Below are 15,778 nucleotides of genomic sequence, written 5' to 3' on the forward strand. Positions count from 1 at the left end.
GGTGTATTTGTAGAAATTCCGCTCGAAGATTCTTAAAAAGCTTATTTTGTTGGAGAATATGAAGGACCTTGGTCAAGAACAAAAAGGGGGAGGCTCTTTCCGGCCAGCTGTGTGCTAAACGTGAGGGAGCAGGGAGGTCATCTGTATCCACAGGCTGGCTTGGGCTTGCTAAGGTGTTCAGGGCCCCCTCCTCACCCCCCGTGTCTCAGGCACCCAGCTCATCTTCCTCCCCGGGGACAGGCAGCTGAGGCTGTAAACCTTCAGGGATGAGCCCTGGGGAAACCGGCCTAGCAATGCCCTAGCCCAACCTGGAGAGCTGACCTTATTGATATTCCTGCCACCTCCTGGCACTGGAGGCTGATTTCAAACTTCACCAGCCACTTGATACAGCTGTTCCACAAGGTCAGGACTGAGAGGAGAGAGGAGCCCGGGCTATTGTGTGGAGGGGAGCGTGGGGCCCGGTGAGCCAGGACAGCTCATCACATTGCAAGCAAGGGTGGCTGGCGGCGTCTGCGGCTTGGCCTGATAGTCTCCCCTCCCCACCTTCCATCTTGGAACCAAGGAGAGAGACGGATTTTTTCTGGGTAGTGTTTGCAAGTTCTGCCGAGATTTTAATTTCACTGCATCACAACTCAGCAAGCTGCCAAGTCAAGCTGGTTATTTAAATTTATCACCCACTTTCCCTTCCGCCGCTGGGCTGCTCTAGCTCAGCGGCATCTCTTCTCTCCAGCCCACTGCTCTAGGCTGCTGGTCTGGAACGGAGCCGAGTCTCTCTGAAGTGATAAGGAAAAAGGGACCAGCTACAGGAGAGAGAGGGTTGGGGGTACTCTGGCCCCAGGCCTCCTCAGGTTGGCTGGTGGTGGCTGGTACCTTCTTCTTCTATCAACTTCTTACCCTTCCAGGGGACCCCAGAGGGGGCTGTCATCAACCCCTCAGTAGTCCCAGAGACCTCTGGGCCAGGACTTCAGTGAGGACTCTGGCTCCAACTGTGTGCTGGTGCCTTCAAATCTCCCTTCACTGGAAGAAAAGAGCCCCTCATCCCCATGACCTTCACCTCAACCTCTCCCTTCCTGTGCCTGTCCAGGTCTTCAGCCATACGGGAGCATGAGGGGACACTGGCATCAATGTTGATCTGGGAGAAGATGAGTACTAGTCTCAGGATGCCCCAAGTCCCTTGGAGAGGCGCCTGAGCATTTAGAGAGTCCCTTGGCCTGATGAAAGTCCACCGTGAAGGTGAGAGCAGGCTCCCTACCCTGGAGGCCACACGGAGGGAGACAGGGAGTGTGTGGCGGCTCTCCAGGCTAACCCTAGCAGCCCAGGAATCCACCTGTCAGTCCCCGGAGCTACTGCCCTGAGCGGGCTGCCCTGGCCTCCAGTGGGCATTGGCACTGAGCACTGGGAGAGCTTCGTGCGAGGTAGTTCTTGCCACCCTCCTTTTAGTCCCAGAGAGGTGATGGAGCAATGAGATCCATGTCCAGAAACAAGGCGGGCTCCACTCCCCAAAACACAGCTGGATAAAAATATAACAACAAGAATTGTTAACACAACAAGCAAACCTCACTCTCCAGTGCCAGAAGGAGAGGGAAACTCAAAGCCAGAGCAAGAAGTGAATGACCAGGGGCATTGCACTGGGGGTGGACCCCAACTGGGGGAGACTGCAGTTGTCACACAGCAGATGGAAGCCACGACCTTGAGTCCAAAAGAAGCAGGAAGCTAGAAGTGAGTATTACCCTGTGAAAAGCCAGGAACAGAGCAAGACGCCATCTGTGAAAGGGAAACACACAAATTATCCCAGTGGTCCAGGGAAGCAAGTGAGTGAAAAATTGTCTCCATGAAAAATGGAGCCCCTAAGCCTGACCCTGGTTCAGAGGCCAAATTTATACCTGAGTATGTGGCAGGAACCCCCAGCCAAGAACTGACATAAAAATTTGTCTAGGGTAATAACCCACTCAGAAACCCCAGCAGGAACCAGGGCAAACCTTCTCCGTAGAGGCATTCCCCAACCTAGGGCACATGGGACTCCACCACTAAAGATGAGCTCACGACAAAAAATTACACACCTCATGTGAATACAAGCTATCATGAGGGAGAGTTAGCAGAAGCGAGAAATAGGATGACTAATATCCCCAAGAGCTGGAGATAATAGAACAGTCCAAAAACAAGTATAAAATAAGTATGTTTCATATTCAAAAAAAAAAAAAAGATAAAAGTATTAGTTTTGTGTTTATCACGGTTCCAGATCCCACATCCCCTTCCCCACCACAGCTTAGCCAATCTTCAGGTAATAAAAGTTCAAAAGGACAACGAAAGAAGACCACACCTATATATAGCTTACTGTTTTGAGGTTCAGGAGCCTCAGGCAGCCCTGAGAGTAGAGCCTGTTCCCTGCTTATTCAAGCTCCCAGACTCAGGTGTTAGCAGAGAATCTTCCCTTTGGAAAAATGTCTGAACTTTGGAAAGCTAGGGACAAGGAAAATACAGCCCTCCTCAGTGAAGAAAGAGCCTTATTAGCTTCTCTACCCTGGGTGGATGGCAGTGGGGAGATAAGGTGGTTTTATTTAAGAGTTTGGGAGAAACTTCTCTTGATGCCTTAAGACTACAGCTCTGAAGGAATCTATAGCTAAGATCCAGGAGGAGATGTGGATGCTGCCCAAGAGGGGAGAGTGCCCAAGGTGGGGAGAGGGGGCAGAAGCTTCTCCTGGAACCTGGTACATTGAGGGGAAGTCAGTAAGGCAAAGTTCAAAGCTGAAAAGCAGGGCTGACCCCCCAGGTCCTGGAGGCCTGTGAGAACCAACCGCGCAGGCTCAGCTTCTGAGAAAGGGTTGTGAGCCCTCAGAAGCTCAGACCCCTTGCCCAGATCTGGGATGGTCAGCAAAGTGGTCTTTTAGCAGACAGAAGTGTGGATCCTGGGAAACCCTCCTCCTCCTACGCAGGGAGTCCTGAGGACCTCCAGAAACTGCCTCTTTCCTGTAGTTAACAACCCCCTTCCAATGCAACTGCACTTCCCTCCATAAAACAAACAGCTTAGCCCTTGGCCAGCCCCTCCGGGGGAGGAGAGGGCAATAAAGGCTGAGAAATGTTTCTAAAGGAGGCTGGGAGTCTCCTAGCCTTGTCTGTCGGCTCAAAGCCCCTGATTAGCTAGAGGAATTTAGGGCACAGACATCAGACCTCCTCTCCAACCTTGAAAGGAGCGAGCTAGGGCAACTTCTGACATACAACAAGTCAGAGCCCCTTGCTGCGGAGGCCAAACCAAGCCAGAGGGCTTCTCCATGGTACCCATGCGCCCTGGACCCTATACTTAGGCCCAGAAGGCCCAATAGTATGAAGCTAGCTTCCTCCAAACATCCCTGAGGCCTCCAGCCACATCCCCAAGGACCTCCAGCCCCCAGACCTCGGCTCTGATTTAATTACGGGGGCATTTCCATAGCAATGAGACATTGACAGATAATGCAGGTGCCCTGGGCCTGCAGCCTAGGGAGTCATTGGATCTGGGCTCTTTCCCTTCCTCCTTTATCCAGTTCACCTTTAGAGGGAAAGGATATTGAAAAGGAACACTAATCCACTCTAGGCCTGGGAGAGTCAGATCGAATTGGAGCAGAATAAAAGCTGTACCACCTCAGTCTCCATCCTAAATCCACATCCATGTTTGTGCTACCAGCCATCCCCGGTGGTGATGGGCTGTGCATCCCAGCAGGGGGCCTTGGACAGAAGCACATGGGGCTGCTAAAGGAGCTGCAGAGGGGAGGAGAGCCATGGGGAAGATGAAGAAGGTCTGAAAGGCTCCTGGGTATTTTAGCAAAGATGCAGTACCATGGTCTTCTAAGCTGAGCTCAGATGTGGCCCATTACCTTGGGCCTTCCTCTTGACTTCTCCCTTCATCTCTTTCCTCCACCCATGATACCAAAAGGCTGAGCACCCCAAATGGACTGTGTGTGCTTAGTCCTCCACACCGCCAGGGCTCACTGATCCATGTAGAGATCAAGGAGAGAGGGGCCAGTTTTAATATGAATCAAAATATTTTTAAGAAATCAATGATCTCTATTTCAAGTGCATATAGTAGCCAACTCAGGGTAACAAAGGGCTGCCTAATAGAAAGCACTGGGCACCATTTTCATGATTAGCTAGGTTATGGAGAACCTCTCAGCTGCTATATAGATGTTTAGAGATGCTTGGGGTGTCCCAAAGGAGAATTCTCCAAAAGGGGGATCTCCTGGCACTGAGCTTGTTTACTCCATTATTTGGCACTCTCTAAGAAGAAAAGATTGGCTAAGTAAAAGTAAAATCCATCAACTCAGTCTTTTCTGAATGACCAGAAATCCTAAATGGTGGTGTCCCAATGAATATTACAGGTATGCACTGGGACCAAGGGCTCAGAAATGTCTCCCGGTGGCCTCAAAGCCACCTAGGTAAGACCTGAAAGCCTGTTTGCCCCAGAGAGCCAGCCAGCCCCCAAGGGACAGGAAAACCCTCTCTCCCCTGAACACATACACACACTGCCTCCCTAGGGTGATCAGAATCTTTCCTTCCCTGCTATCAGCCTCAGGACAAACAAGCCAGCACTTTTTCAACCCTGAGCTTTGGGAGGCAAGCCCTGCCACCATTGTTACTTCTGAGAGGGCTTTGCTCCCTTCAGCCTGGAATCCTCCCCTCTCCTCCCTGGGCTGCCAGGCAGGGAGGGAGGAAGTCCGAGGGCCCGCTCCCAGAGCAGCCTAATGCTCCAGCAGCTTAAGTGGCCGTTTTCCTTGGGATTAGGGTTTCACTTACACAGAGCGCCTGAAAAACGCTGCGCTTTTGGAAGGATTAGAGCTGACAATTCAGTGCTCTCAGAGAACAAAATAAAGCTGGAGAGGAACTGGGAGACCTGGAGTATCGGGAGACTGTGCAAACAGGCTTAACCTCTGCCCACCCAGCATGAGGGTCTCTGGTGCTTGGAGCCCATCGGTGAGTCGAGCCCAGCCTCCCCAGCGCCGGAGCACCTGCCGACTCCAGTCTCCACTTGTGATATGCTAAAGGAGCTAGAGAAGGCTGCTTGGAGAAGTGAAGGAGGAGAGGGCTGGGATGTCCTCCCCTCTCTCTGAGCGTCAGTTTCCTTCTCTAGAAGATAGCCAGACTCCCTTTCAGGCTTCTGAAAATGTGATACTCGCCAACACTCCCTAGCCTTCTCCCAGGATCCGGAGGCTGTGGCTCCATCCACAGTCCAGATGAGTTAAAAGGAAGCCACTTCTTGGGGGGTCCCAGGGCAGCAGGCGACCATGGCCCAGATGAGGGCAGTGTGCTGGAAGGAAGGAGAAGGGGTGGGAAAAGCATAACTGGTTATACACAGCTGGTTGGCTGACAGGGTGCAGACCTTCCTGAGCCCACACAGATCCGGGCAGCATCCCTGCCTAGGACACAGCAGGGACGAAAGGTCCAGCTGTGTGGGAAGCAAGATCAGCTAGGAGAGCAGCCACCTGAGCTGCGGGCACAGCCCCCTCTGCTGGAACCCAGAGCAGGCAAGGCTCAGGATGAAGAGCTCTGGGGCCAACCCAGTGCCTGGGGCTGGGGGCTCTCACGCAGGCACCTCTGCGCCGCTCCCCCCCCCCCCCCCCGCCGTAGAAACCTTGGGGAGGATTCAGAAACATGGGAAATAAGAAACAAAATGAAACATGTAGAAAACTCTTTTCCTCTCCTTTAAAAGCAGCTTTTACAGATTTAAAGTTTGTTACTTCAGTGTATTATGTAAACTTGGATTGGTCATAAAGTGATCATAATTGGTATAGTCAATGTAAATGTACAGTGTAAGTAGGCAGTAATTACAAATTTAATAGCTATATTCTTGGAAGTATTATAAATGCTTGTGTCAAATGCAGGCCCAGACTGCCAACCTTGGAGCAATCTAATGTCTTCATCTTCACTACCTTATGAGAAGCGGACAAAACTTGAGAATAGGATAGTAAAACAAGAGTTATGTTTTCTGGCCTTAGGGTCCTCCATAGTGTCAAGTGGATAGCAGAAGTGCTCATTTTCAGAGAACGATGCTGAGGAAAAGCATCTCTACACTCACTGAATAGAACTTTTGCTGTATAAATCTATGTCTAATAAGTCTTGTGGTCTGAGTCATCACCAGGCCAGAGCATCTCTGCCGCTTTGGCGACTGCCTTTTTACTATTTCCTGGGTCTTATGGATGCTGACGTTTTCCTCACTTGCGATGAGCCTCTCTGCTCCTTCACCTGTTATTTTGCTTTTCTTTGTATGAGCAGACTTGTCTATTGGTACAATTCAAGTACATTTAAACAAATCGGTGTCTTTCTTATGCCAAAGAACAGGTTCTTTTGGTTTGTTATAAATTCTGTTATCCATGTTCGAGTCATGAATACTTTTGAGAGTATGACAAAAGCCGTCTAGATATTATATACGTGTACCTATAACGTTCGGTGTATGGCTTTATATGGACGCTGTGAAGCGCATCCATGGAGTCCTACGGAATCAGTGAACCCCAGTTTAAAATCCTTGCTGTAGAAAATGGAAAAACCTGAAGCATGCAAGCAACAAGAAGCAACAAGATGTTGTTTTAGGAAGGATTCACTTAGCATAATCCCAGATTACTCTCCTGGACCAAATACCTATTTTCTGAGTTTATAATATTCGAGGATGTCATTCTAGAATCAGTTCCCAAGTATACTGCTTGTTCTATTCATTCAGATTCTGCCATCTACTATCTGTGGAATCTTGAACATAATACTTAGTCCCTCTGAGTTTCGGTTTTTCATCTATATAGTGGGGATTAAAAACGGATCAACATCATTGGTTGATATGAGAATTAAAAGAGATAAGACATAGAAAATATTTAGGATGGTGCCTAGCTGTAGTAGGTGCCCAGTGAAGGCTAGCTAGTCTAGCTTAAGTAGAAACGCAACTCTGTCCTTGAGTCTTAGAGCTGACAAAACAGCATAAATTATCTGGTGACTGAAATTTTCCAATTTCTTAATAAAGTCATTCCCTTTGCTGTTCTCTGTACTTGTAAGAGGAACTGCACTTAGATTCTCCAAAACAGTTGATTTGATCTGGCCCATTTGGTAAGGAATGTCTGACAAAAGTGCACTGTCTGATTCAGATGCAGTGATTGCTGTAGAAATTGGCTGTAGACTCTTCAGGGATTTCCGCAGTTGAACTGAGAAGACATCCTCATCAAGTACAGTGCTTCTAACACTTCTGGGTACTTTAAGATTCTCAACCACTACTGTTTCTTGAAGAGCCTCTTTGTTTTTTAGAAAACTCTCCAAGGAGATTAATACTCCACCCCATGGAGTTTTACTACAGACTTTCGGTGTCAGTATTTTATTCTTTATGTCCTGTTTTTCTTGCCTCGTCTTAATGACGACAGTGACGATAGGAGATTTTTGCTTGTTGGGTGACTTCTTTTCCTTTCCTTCAGCCCTTTTGGGGATTATCTGGCTTCATGTTGTCATTCAAAGGCAGTGTGAGACAGACATAGCTTCAAACGTGGGCTCTCTCGTTTACTAGCCCTGTGGCCATGAGGACGCCATTATGCCTTTGCGGCTCCATTTTCTCAACTTGGAGACAAGGAGGTTAGACAGATCATCTCAAAGACTTGTCCATCTTTAAAACTTTGTGATCTTAGGAAGCACGTCTCCCACACGAAATGCCCATCCCCCTGGTAATATGTGGGTTTTTGTTTTTGTTTTTGTTTTTATCCATTTGTGATTCTTGGTGCTGTTGTCACGTTACCGGCATTGTGGGTGAGCAAAACACCTTGCTGCTTCCTGTCTTCTTTTGGGCGGCACATACTTTGTAACTGATGTATTTTGCCATGTTGCTGTTTTCTCCTCTTTCTGTGCTTTTGCTTGTTTGTTTTTAGGGGGTGGTTGTGCTTACAGTTTTAGAACCCGTCTCCACTCCCCTCTGTCCATCCGTCTGCAGTGCTCTGTTGATTCTTCCTTGCACACATTCCATTACACATTCATATCTCTCACTAAAAGAGGCTTGCTCCAAGAATGCTGCTGGGCAAATGGTATGATGGTCTTAGTAATTTGAAAACTTCCTGCAGTATGTGTTTTCCATTATTGACAATGGTGTTCCAGAAGAATATATGGCTCTGGCAAGAGTTTGGTCAATTTTTTCCTCCTCTTCAGGTGTCCCCTGTGTACTAATGAAGCCATTGGGAGTGCTTTGTATGCGGTGGCTTGCGCCTCTCTTGGTTCAGGGGTCCTGACAGGCACCTCTTTATGGTGATGCTGATGTCACAGGATAGAACAGCACGGCTGTGTGCCGAACACCGGGAAGCATGTATGCTTCTTCCTCATCGTGGGCCTCTTCTCTCACATTTTAAAAATGTCTGAATAGCACTTCCCGGATTCAGTTTTTTAACCAGAATTTAGAAATGTGTCTTTCAGCAAACAGTTCTCAGGGCAACTTGCAGCAAGCAGAAGTTTCTGTATGCCGCAGGTTAGCCTGACCGTTTTGCGAGAGGAAAAGCTGAGAGGAAATAAACATCACGATAGGGTAACTCCAGGTTAGCTGGAGACACCTTTCTAGGGCATCTGGCCTTTCTTCCTCTCTCCTGAAGCCAGGTAGGGAATTGTATGACAAAACCTTAGATTACAAGGAATTCATGTGTGACAGGCTATAGGAACCAGGAGGATGAAAATCAGAATTCAGGTGCATTTAAATTCCTGTTTTTTTTTTTTTAAAGAAAGAAGAATACTTCTTTCTCTGGATGCTTTGTAGGCATTAAGGTCACAGGACCAAGAGGAATTGGGTTTCTAGATCTTTTTTAATTGCAAAACCTCTGCCTCTTCCCTAACTCTCCTCTGTCTTGGGGCCTTTTGACCAACAAACGCCATATGATTAATCTCTCAAGGAATTGATAGATATTGCTGTCCTTGTCCACTTCAGACCCACTCCACTGAGAGATGGGCAGGAGGAGTGAAACTTTTATTAACAATAGAAGTCAGTGAAAGAAAGCCCACAACAGAGCAGATGCAGATTCTCTCTTCTGTCTCCCTGGGAGTCTGAAGTGATCTCTTGTCTGAGGGTTCTGCCCTGTTGTCTGTTCTTGAGTTTTAGGAAATGTAAAATCTTCGCTATATTAGACAGGTATAGAGGAGAACCATTCTATTTCATGATAAAACTGAGTCACAATAAGTCACTGTCATCTCTTCCCATCTTATAAAAATTCATAATCCCTGTTCAAACTGTTTTTAGAGAAAAAGCAGATTTCAGCATTTATGTTTTGTCCCAGCCTTTACCTCTTCGAAGGAGACCAACACACATGAAACAGTGAGAAAACAGTACAACCCACCTGGAATTGGCTATAAGTGCAATAAAGTGATAGAGAACCAATCAGTAAAGTATTTACTGAGCATCATTTATTGATTTCTCAACTACGCAAGACAGAGCAGAAGACGGGACCCTGCCCTCAGTTTGATTATGGTCTATTTGAGGAGGCAAGCCATAATATGATACAGGTCCAATGCCTTACGGAATGTAATGACATGGTCAACCATGCAGCACAGACACTCTAGAAGTTTAGAAGAAAGAAACTTCCCTGATGGGTAGAATGGTAGGCATTTTAAGGCTTGAGTTGGAAAGAGAGGGGAAACTATGAGGAAGAAGAAAATGATACAGCAAAAGCACAGAGAGGTTCCACAGCACACATGCCTGTGAAAACAGTCCAACCAAACCAGGCGGAGTGAGAGTCAGAGCTGAGAAAGTCAGATGGGGAGAGTACCCCGGAGGCTTTGGAAGGCTGGCAGAGTGTAGATTCCAGCTGTGGACTACAGAGAATCAGTGGTGGTTTTCACAAGGGAAGTGATATGTTGAAAGCAACATTTCATGAGGACTGGCCAGGCAGCCACACCTGGGCTAGACCGGAGGGGCAAGAATGTGCAGGCAGGGAATACAAGCAAGAGCACTGTTGCGGCAGACCAAGGGCTTGTGCTCAGGAGCTGAGCTCTGGAGGCTGTAGACGAAATGGAGATGGGGCCAATGTAACAGACGTTGCTAAGGGTAATTGGTAACACTTGGTGACTGACTTCATCCAGAGGGGAAGGACGCAGGCTATATCAAGAAGGATTTCAGGGTGCCTGGGTGGCTCAGTCAGTTAAGCATCTGACTCTTGATTTCGGCTCAGGTCATGATCTCAGGGTTCTTCAGGGTCATGAGATCGAGCCCTGTGTTGGATTGGGAGTGGAGCCTGCTTAAGAGTCTCTCTCTCATGCTCCCTCTGCCCCCACCGGACACACACACACACACACACACACACACACACACACACACACACACACACACACACACCCAGCTCACAAGTGCTCTCTCTCAAAACAAAAGAAGGATTCCAAAGTTTTTTGGTTTGGTGATCTTCAGGAAGTTCTTCAACACACCTGATTGGGGGGAAGATGAGTTGGCTTTTATCCCCATTAGGTTTGAGGTGACAATGGGACAGCTGATGAAAATGTTGGGGCGCCTGGGTGGCTCAGTCGATTAAGCGTCTGCCTTCAGCTCAGGTCATGATTCCAGGGTCCTGGGATCGAGCCCCGCATTGGGCTCCTTGCTCTGCAGGGAGCCTGCTTCTCCCTCTCCCTCTGCCTGCCATTCCCTCTCCTTGTGATCTCTCTCTCTCTCTCTCTCACTCTCTCACTCTCTCTCTCTGTGTCAAATAAATAGATAAAATCTTTTTTAAAAAAAGAAAATGTTCAGCAGGCAGCTGGAGATACAAAAAGCTGAGCTGAAGCTCTGTATACTTAGGGAAAGATAAATCACTCAGATGTGTTAAGGGAGGAGTGAGGAAACTCAGGTCTCAGAAAAGTAGGAGATGAGGTGAAATTCAAGGAGAGAGTGGCAAGGAGAGCAAGGGGCGCTTTGGAATAGCCTTAGGGAGGATGAAGACTAGGGCAACTGATGAAAAGAAAATGAGCCGGGCCAAATATGTATAGTTCTGTGACTTGCCCCAGCCACACTTTGCCTTCTCAGGGCCAGACAGAGGCACTAGGGTGGGAGAGTGGCGCAGGCTGAGGAGGATAAGGGGGCTCTGGAGAGGATAAATGGTACCCAGGAGAGCATCACATTGTCTCTAGGGCATGGAAGTGTGGGAGAGGCAAGAGGGCAAATTATTGTCATTAAAGATGGGGGCATAAATTGCAAGGCAGGTGGTGATCCCTTCGTGGCGCTGGAGGGGACAGGCAAGGAAAGGAGGCCATTCAGGTGTAGCTGTGTCCCAGAGATGTCTGTGGCCTAGGGTGGCTCCCTAATATTGGCTTGCTTTACCTTCACTCCAGGACACTGCTAAGGAAAGCCCTGCCTCCCACCCTCCAGACTCTGGCTAGCAGAAGTTTCCAGGGACAGAAGTCCAGCAGCTCGTGGGGGGAGCAGGTTCTGCTCATTGGAGCTTTATCTGATCCACTTGAACTGTTGGCTCAAAGCTCCTGGTTTTCACTTAAGGGATAGTTTTCTATCAGTTAAATGCTATAAACACTAACAGCAAAATAGCCCACTGGCTGCACAGCCCCCCTCCCCCCACTCTCCACACCTGCCAGGCTCAGCACCTGCAGCTCTGCCTAGAAAGGACAAGGAAGACCCATCAGCCCCAGCATGGGTGGAGGTGGGGGTATCCTCCAAGCCTGAAGGAAAGATGGGGTGCTAGAGAGGTGAGCAAGGTGATAGAGGTCCATTTGGCTACTGGAGAAACCACAGCTGAATGTCTGGCCTGAGAGGAGGAATAAAAGCAGGTCATCTCCCTCCCTTCTCCGTCTGCGTTTGGGCTATGAAGAGACACAAGCAAGGGGAAACACATACGCACATAAACGCACACGGAGAGACGCAAAGCGCTACGCAGAGCAGAGGTGCGCAGTCGAACACAGGGCACTTAAGTAACAAGCTTAAACACGTGTAAAGGCCGGACCTGCTCATTCAGATATTCTCCCACATGTCTGCACACAGCTCTTTCCTCTCCAAGACTTTCCTTCCCACGAAGTACCCTGGTGTGAGCAGAGAGGCAGGCCTCTCTCTTCCAGGCCTCACCCCTTCCCCTTTGTGTTTTTCCAGGTCGTGACATGGCGAGCACCACCCTGCCTGGTTACCCCCCTCACGTGCCCCCCACTGGCCAGGGAAGCTACCCCACCTCCACCCTGGCAGGAATGGTGCCTGGTAGGTGACAATGCTGCAGCTGCCTAATTTAGGTGGGGGTGACTAAATTGTGGGTGAGCTGCTGAGTGGTCTGTAGTCTGAGGCTGCGGGTGGGGGGAGACCCAGCGTCCCTTCCCGCCCAAACCATTGCTGTTCCATCCCTCTCTCTCCTTAGAGGCTGCAGTTGGTCCCTCATCCTCCCTCATGAGCAACCCAGGGAGGGAGTTTGCAGAAGTGGCTCCTGTGTGCACCCCAGTGTATGTCATGCCCCCTCCACAGTGCCCACCCACCTGAGCCTGTGCCTGGGGAGCACTCAGCCTCAGCTCCTCTCTCCAGTGCCCCAGCCCACTCCCAGCCAGCTGACACTGCTTGGAAGAGCCTGCCCTGGTTTCCATGGAAACTTGGAGCCAAGAACCATTTCCAGGGGCATTGTCAGTCACTCAGACAAAGCCACCCTGGTCCATACCAACCCACAGGGAAAACCAGTGTGGGGAACTGACCCCACCCCAGGGAGAAGAGGGAGCTAGTCCCTGAGGAAAGAGGAACAGAGGACAGGCTATAGCTGGACCCAGAGAGACATTGGCTCCAGAGAGACAAGCTAGAGCACCACGTCTCCTCAGAGGTACCGGGGCCTTCATTGCTCCTGAGGAGTTGGGTCTGGACTGTGTGGATCAGAGAGGAGGAGGCCAGACTTTGGGTCTGAGGACTGCAGCTGGACGTTGTGCTCCTCCCAACCTCTCACCCCTGTTTGGGAGCTGGGCTTGAAGCCAGAGAGCTGAAGGTTCTATTCGCAGAAACGCCAAAACCCTCTTGTCTTAAAGAGGGTGAGACTCGCTGGGCCTGCAGCCCACTCCTGCTGGTGGCCCTCCCCTGACGCACAGCCCCCATGGTGGGGGAGGATAGAAGAGGGTGACTAGCCCCATTCCTGGATGTCCATCCAGGGACAGCCCTGGCTAAGCAGAGCTTGAGGGGGATATGGGCGTTGGCAAAGGGGGAGACTGCCGCCGCCGGGTGCTGTACCACAGGGGCTGAAGGGAGTTAGAGGGACTGGCTAAGGAGAGCTGGGAGGTGTGGGTGAGGGGATTTCTGCCCAGATCTGGAGTGGGGGTAGAAGTGTTGGGGACAAGGAGATTCTTCTGGGAAAGTCCCAGCAGTGAGCAGGTGGAGGCTGGAGAAGGTCTTAGAGAGGTGGGGGTGAGGGAGGGGGTGTCTGCAAGGAGGTGGGGATGAGGGGAGCTCATGGTGGCAAGGGGGGAGTCGTTAAACAGAATCTAGTGCTGATGAGGAAATTACACTTGTTTCATTAGCGATGGGGAAGGAGATAGCTCAGTTCCTCTTGGTCACAGTTGAGCTCAGAAGCTCATTATCCTGCTGCACGCATGCTTTCCCTCCTCGTCAATAAACAGGCTTTCCAGTGGCTGCATCCCCCACCCCCACCCCAGTTCCCTCTCAGAGAGGGGCCCCTTCTCCTCTACTTAACCCGCGGTTAGGGATCACTGTAAACAGTCTGGGGTCATCACACAGGAGAAAGGGCGAGGGGGAAACCCGGAGGCCTGGCCTTTCTCCCGCGGAGGGAGGGAAGCAGCTTCCAACAGCTCCCAGCCCACGGGGCCCCGGGCTAACCGCTCGCGGACCGGCGGGCAGTCCACCTGCTTCGCACCGCCTCCTTCTCCTGCTGCGTGGCCCGAGTACCGAATCTCTCGAGGGAAAGGCGGGAGAGGGGTGTTTCCCAGCAGAGCCCCCACCCCTTGCGTTGGCACCGTGCTGAGATGCCATTCTTAGGACTTTCTGGGACAAAGTGTCCCGAGGGCCTTCCTTCGCCACCTTCCCCCCCGCTTCCACCCCGTGGGGCTATGGCTCCTAGAGCCAGAGTGTCCACTAAAAAGGCCCTGGCCCCCAAAGCAGCGGGGTAGACGCGCTGGGACCCCCCCCAACAAACCCCGGGTGGTCCGGAGCGCCTCCTCGGGGGAGCCCCAAGCCCCCAGGCCCGTGTCCGTGCTTCTGCACCCTCCCCACCATGGGCTCTCCCCACGCAGACCCGGTGGATTGCTCTGCCTCCGTCTGCCCTCACGCCCTTGGCGGGCATTGCTCTGCCCGCGGCACCTGCACCTCGGACCCGGGGGAGGCCGCTGGCCGGGCACGTCGGGTCCGCCCCGGCGTTGCGCGTGTCTGATCCCCACTCCACCACCCTCCCGCAGGGAGCGAGTTCTCCGGCAACCCGTACAGCCACCCCCAGTACACGGCCTACAACGAGGCTTGGAGATTCAGCAACCCCGCCTTACTAAGTGAGTACGCCACCTGGCTGGTCGGCGGCTCAGCACGTCAGCCCGCGCGGGCCAGCTCGGCCGGGCTGCTTCCGACGCCGGGCCGACTCCCCGCGACCCAACCTTCGGGTGCCGGGCGGGCGGGCTCGTTAGTGCAGCACTGAGGTCCGGGATCCCTTGAGGACGCCCGCGCCTCCTGCCCCTTCCCTCCTTTTCTCTCCCTCCCCCGGGGCTAGCAGGCTCTGCGCCGCCCCCCCACCCTCGGTCCCTCTGGAAGGTCCCCACTCGGGCGGCGGCGGTCACCGATCGATCGGGTCCCTCTCCCACCGGTGAATGAACCTCTCCCGGGGGCGACCGGCCCCGTAGCCCAACCAAGGTGTCCCTGCCCCGATCCCGCCAGACCCCAGCCCCGGGAGGTCTTTGCTTTTCTTTCCTTTTTTGTTCTCCTGTTTGTGCTCTCACCCAGCCCATTCTTCTCCTGTGTTAACTTCCAGGTTCCCCTTATTATTATAGTGCCGCCCCCCGGGGCTCCGCCCCTGCCGCTGCTGCCGCTGCCTATGACCGCCACTAGTTACCGCGGGGACCACATCAAGCTTCAGGCCGACAGCTTCGGCCTCCACATCGTCCCCGTCTGACCGCCCACCCCGGAGGGAGGGAGGACCGACGCGACGCGATGCCTCCCGGCCGCCGCCCCAGCCCCACCCCCATCCCAGGAGCCCTGCAGCCCTTCACACCACACCCTGTCGAAGGCCGGACAGGACAGGTGGAGCCGCGGGCGGGACCCTCAGGCCCGGGCCCGCCGCCCCCAACCCCGCCCGCCGCCCCTCCCCGCCTGCCTGGACCGCGCGGCGGCGAGAGGAGGGCGCACCCCAGCTCGCCCGGCCTTGGCCCGAGCCGGCCGCGGAGCCGACCAGCCACGCCGCCAGACCCTGGCCCGGCCCGCCGCTGCGCGCGGGGGACACGTTTCTGTGACACACAATCAGCACGGACTGCAGCGCGGCCCAGCCCCCGGAGCAGCCGGTCTCGGACGCTCTGGCGCCGGGAGGTTTCGCTGGAGGCACTGGGCGAAGGAAATTAAGAACAAAACGATTTTCTGCAGAAGGAGGAAGAGCCCCCTGCCGAACCCTCCAGGAAGAGTCCCTACCCTCGCGCTAGCCGGACTGCCCCCACCTTCCGAGCGTGCCCTGCCCCACGAGGTGGAGTGGAATGGGGGCGTGGGGTCCGGGCTCTTGGGACGGGGGTTGGGGTCATCAGGTCTTCCCGAAGTTGGAACCCAAGGCACGCAGGCCCCAGCAGCGCGCACCCACCGAGCCCTACTCTTGGCTCTTCCCCACTCCACCTGAATCGCCTGGTTCCCCAGGGTCCAGGCACTCTTACTACGGACCGGACT

At 52.3% G+C, this 15,778-nt stretch overlaps 1 protein-coding gene across 7 annotated transcripts in view; it reads left to right on the forward strand.

Annotated features, from left to right (window-relative positions):
• The window catches only part of PAX2 (paired box 2), a 77,338-nt gene extending 62,210 nt beyond the window's left edge, over positions 1 to 15,128 (forward strand). For 3 of the 7 annotated variants that reach the window (XM_027596325.1, XM_027596327.1, XM_027596324.1), the window contains 3 exons: positions 12,044 to 12,145; positions 14,323 to 14,409; positions 14,883 to 15,059. In XM_027596325.1, coding sequence (XP_027452126.1) covers positions 12,044 to 12,145; positions 14,323 to 14,409; positions 14,883 to 14,959 — 266 coding nt within the window. In that variant the 3' untranslated portion in view covers positions 14,960 to 15,059. Of the gene's footprint in view, positions 1 to 12,043; positions 12,146 to 12,299; positions 12,386 to 14,322; positions 14,410 to 14,882 lie in introns of those variants that run through there. The other 4 variants (XM_027596326.1, XM_027596322.1, XM_027596323.1 and 1 more) reach the window with 2 other exon arrangements.
• Positions 15,129 to 15,778: the final 650 nt, after the last annotated feature.

This window comes from Zalophus californianus, chromosome 15, assembly GCF_009762305.2.
Source record: "Zalophus californianus isolate mZalCal1 chromosome 15, mZalCal1.pri.v2, whole genome shotgun sequence".
Lineage (NCBI taxonomy): Eukaryota > Metazoa > Chordata > Mammalia > Carnivora > Otariidae > Zalophus > Zalophus californianus.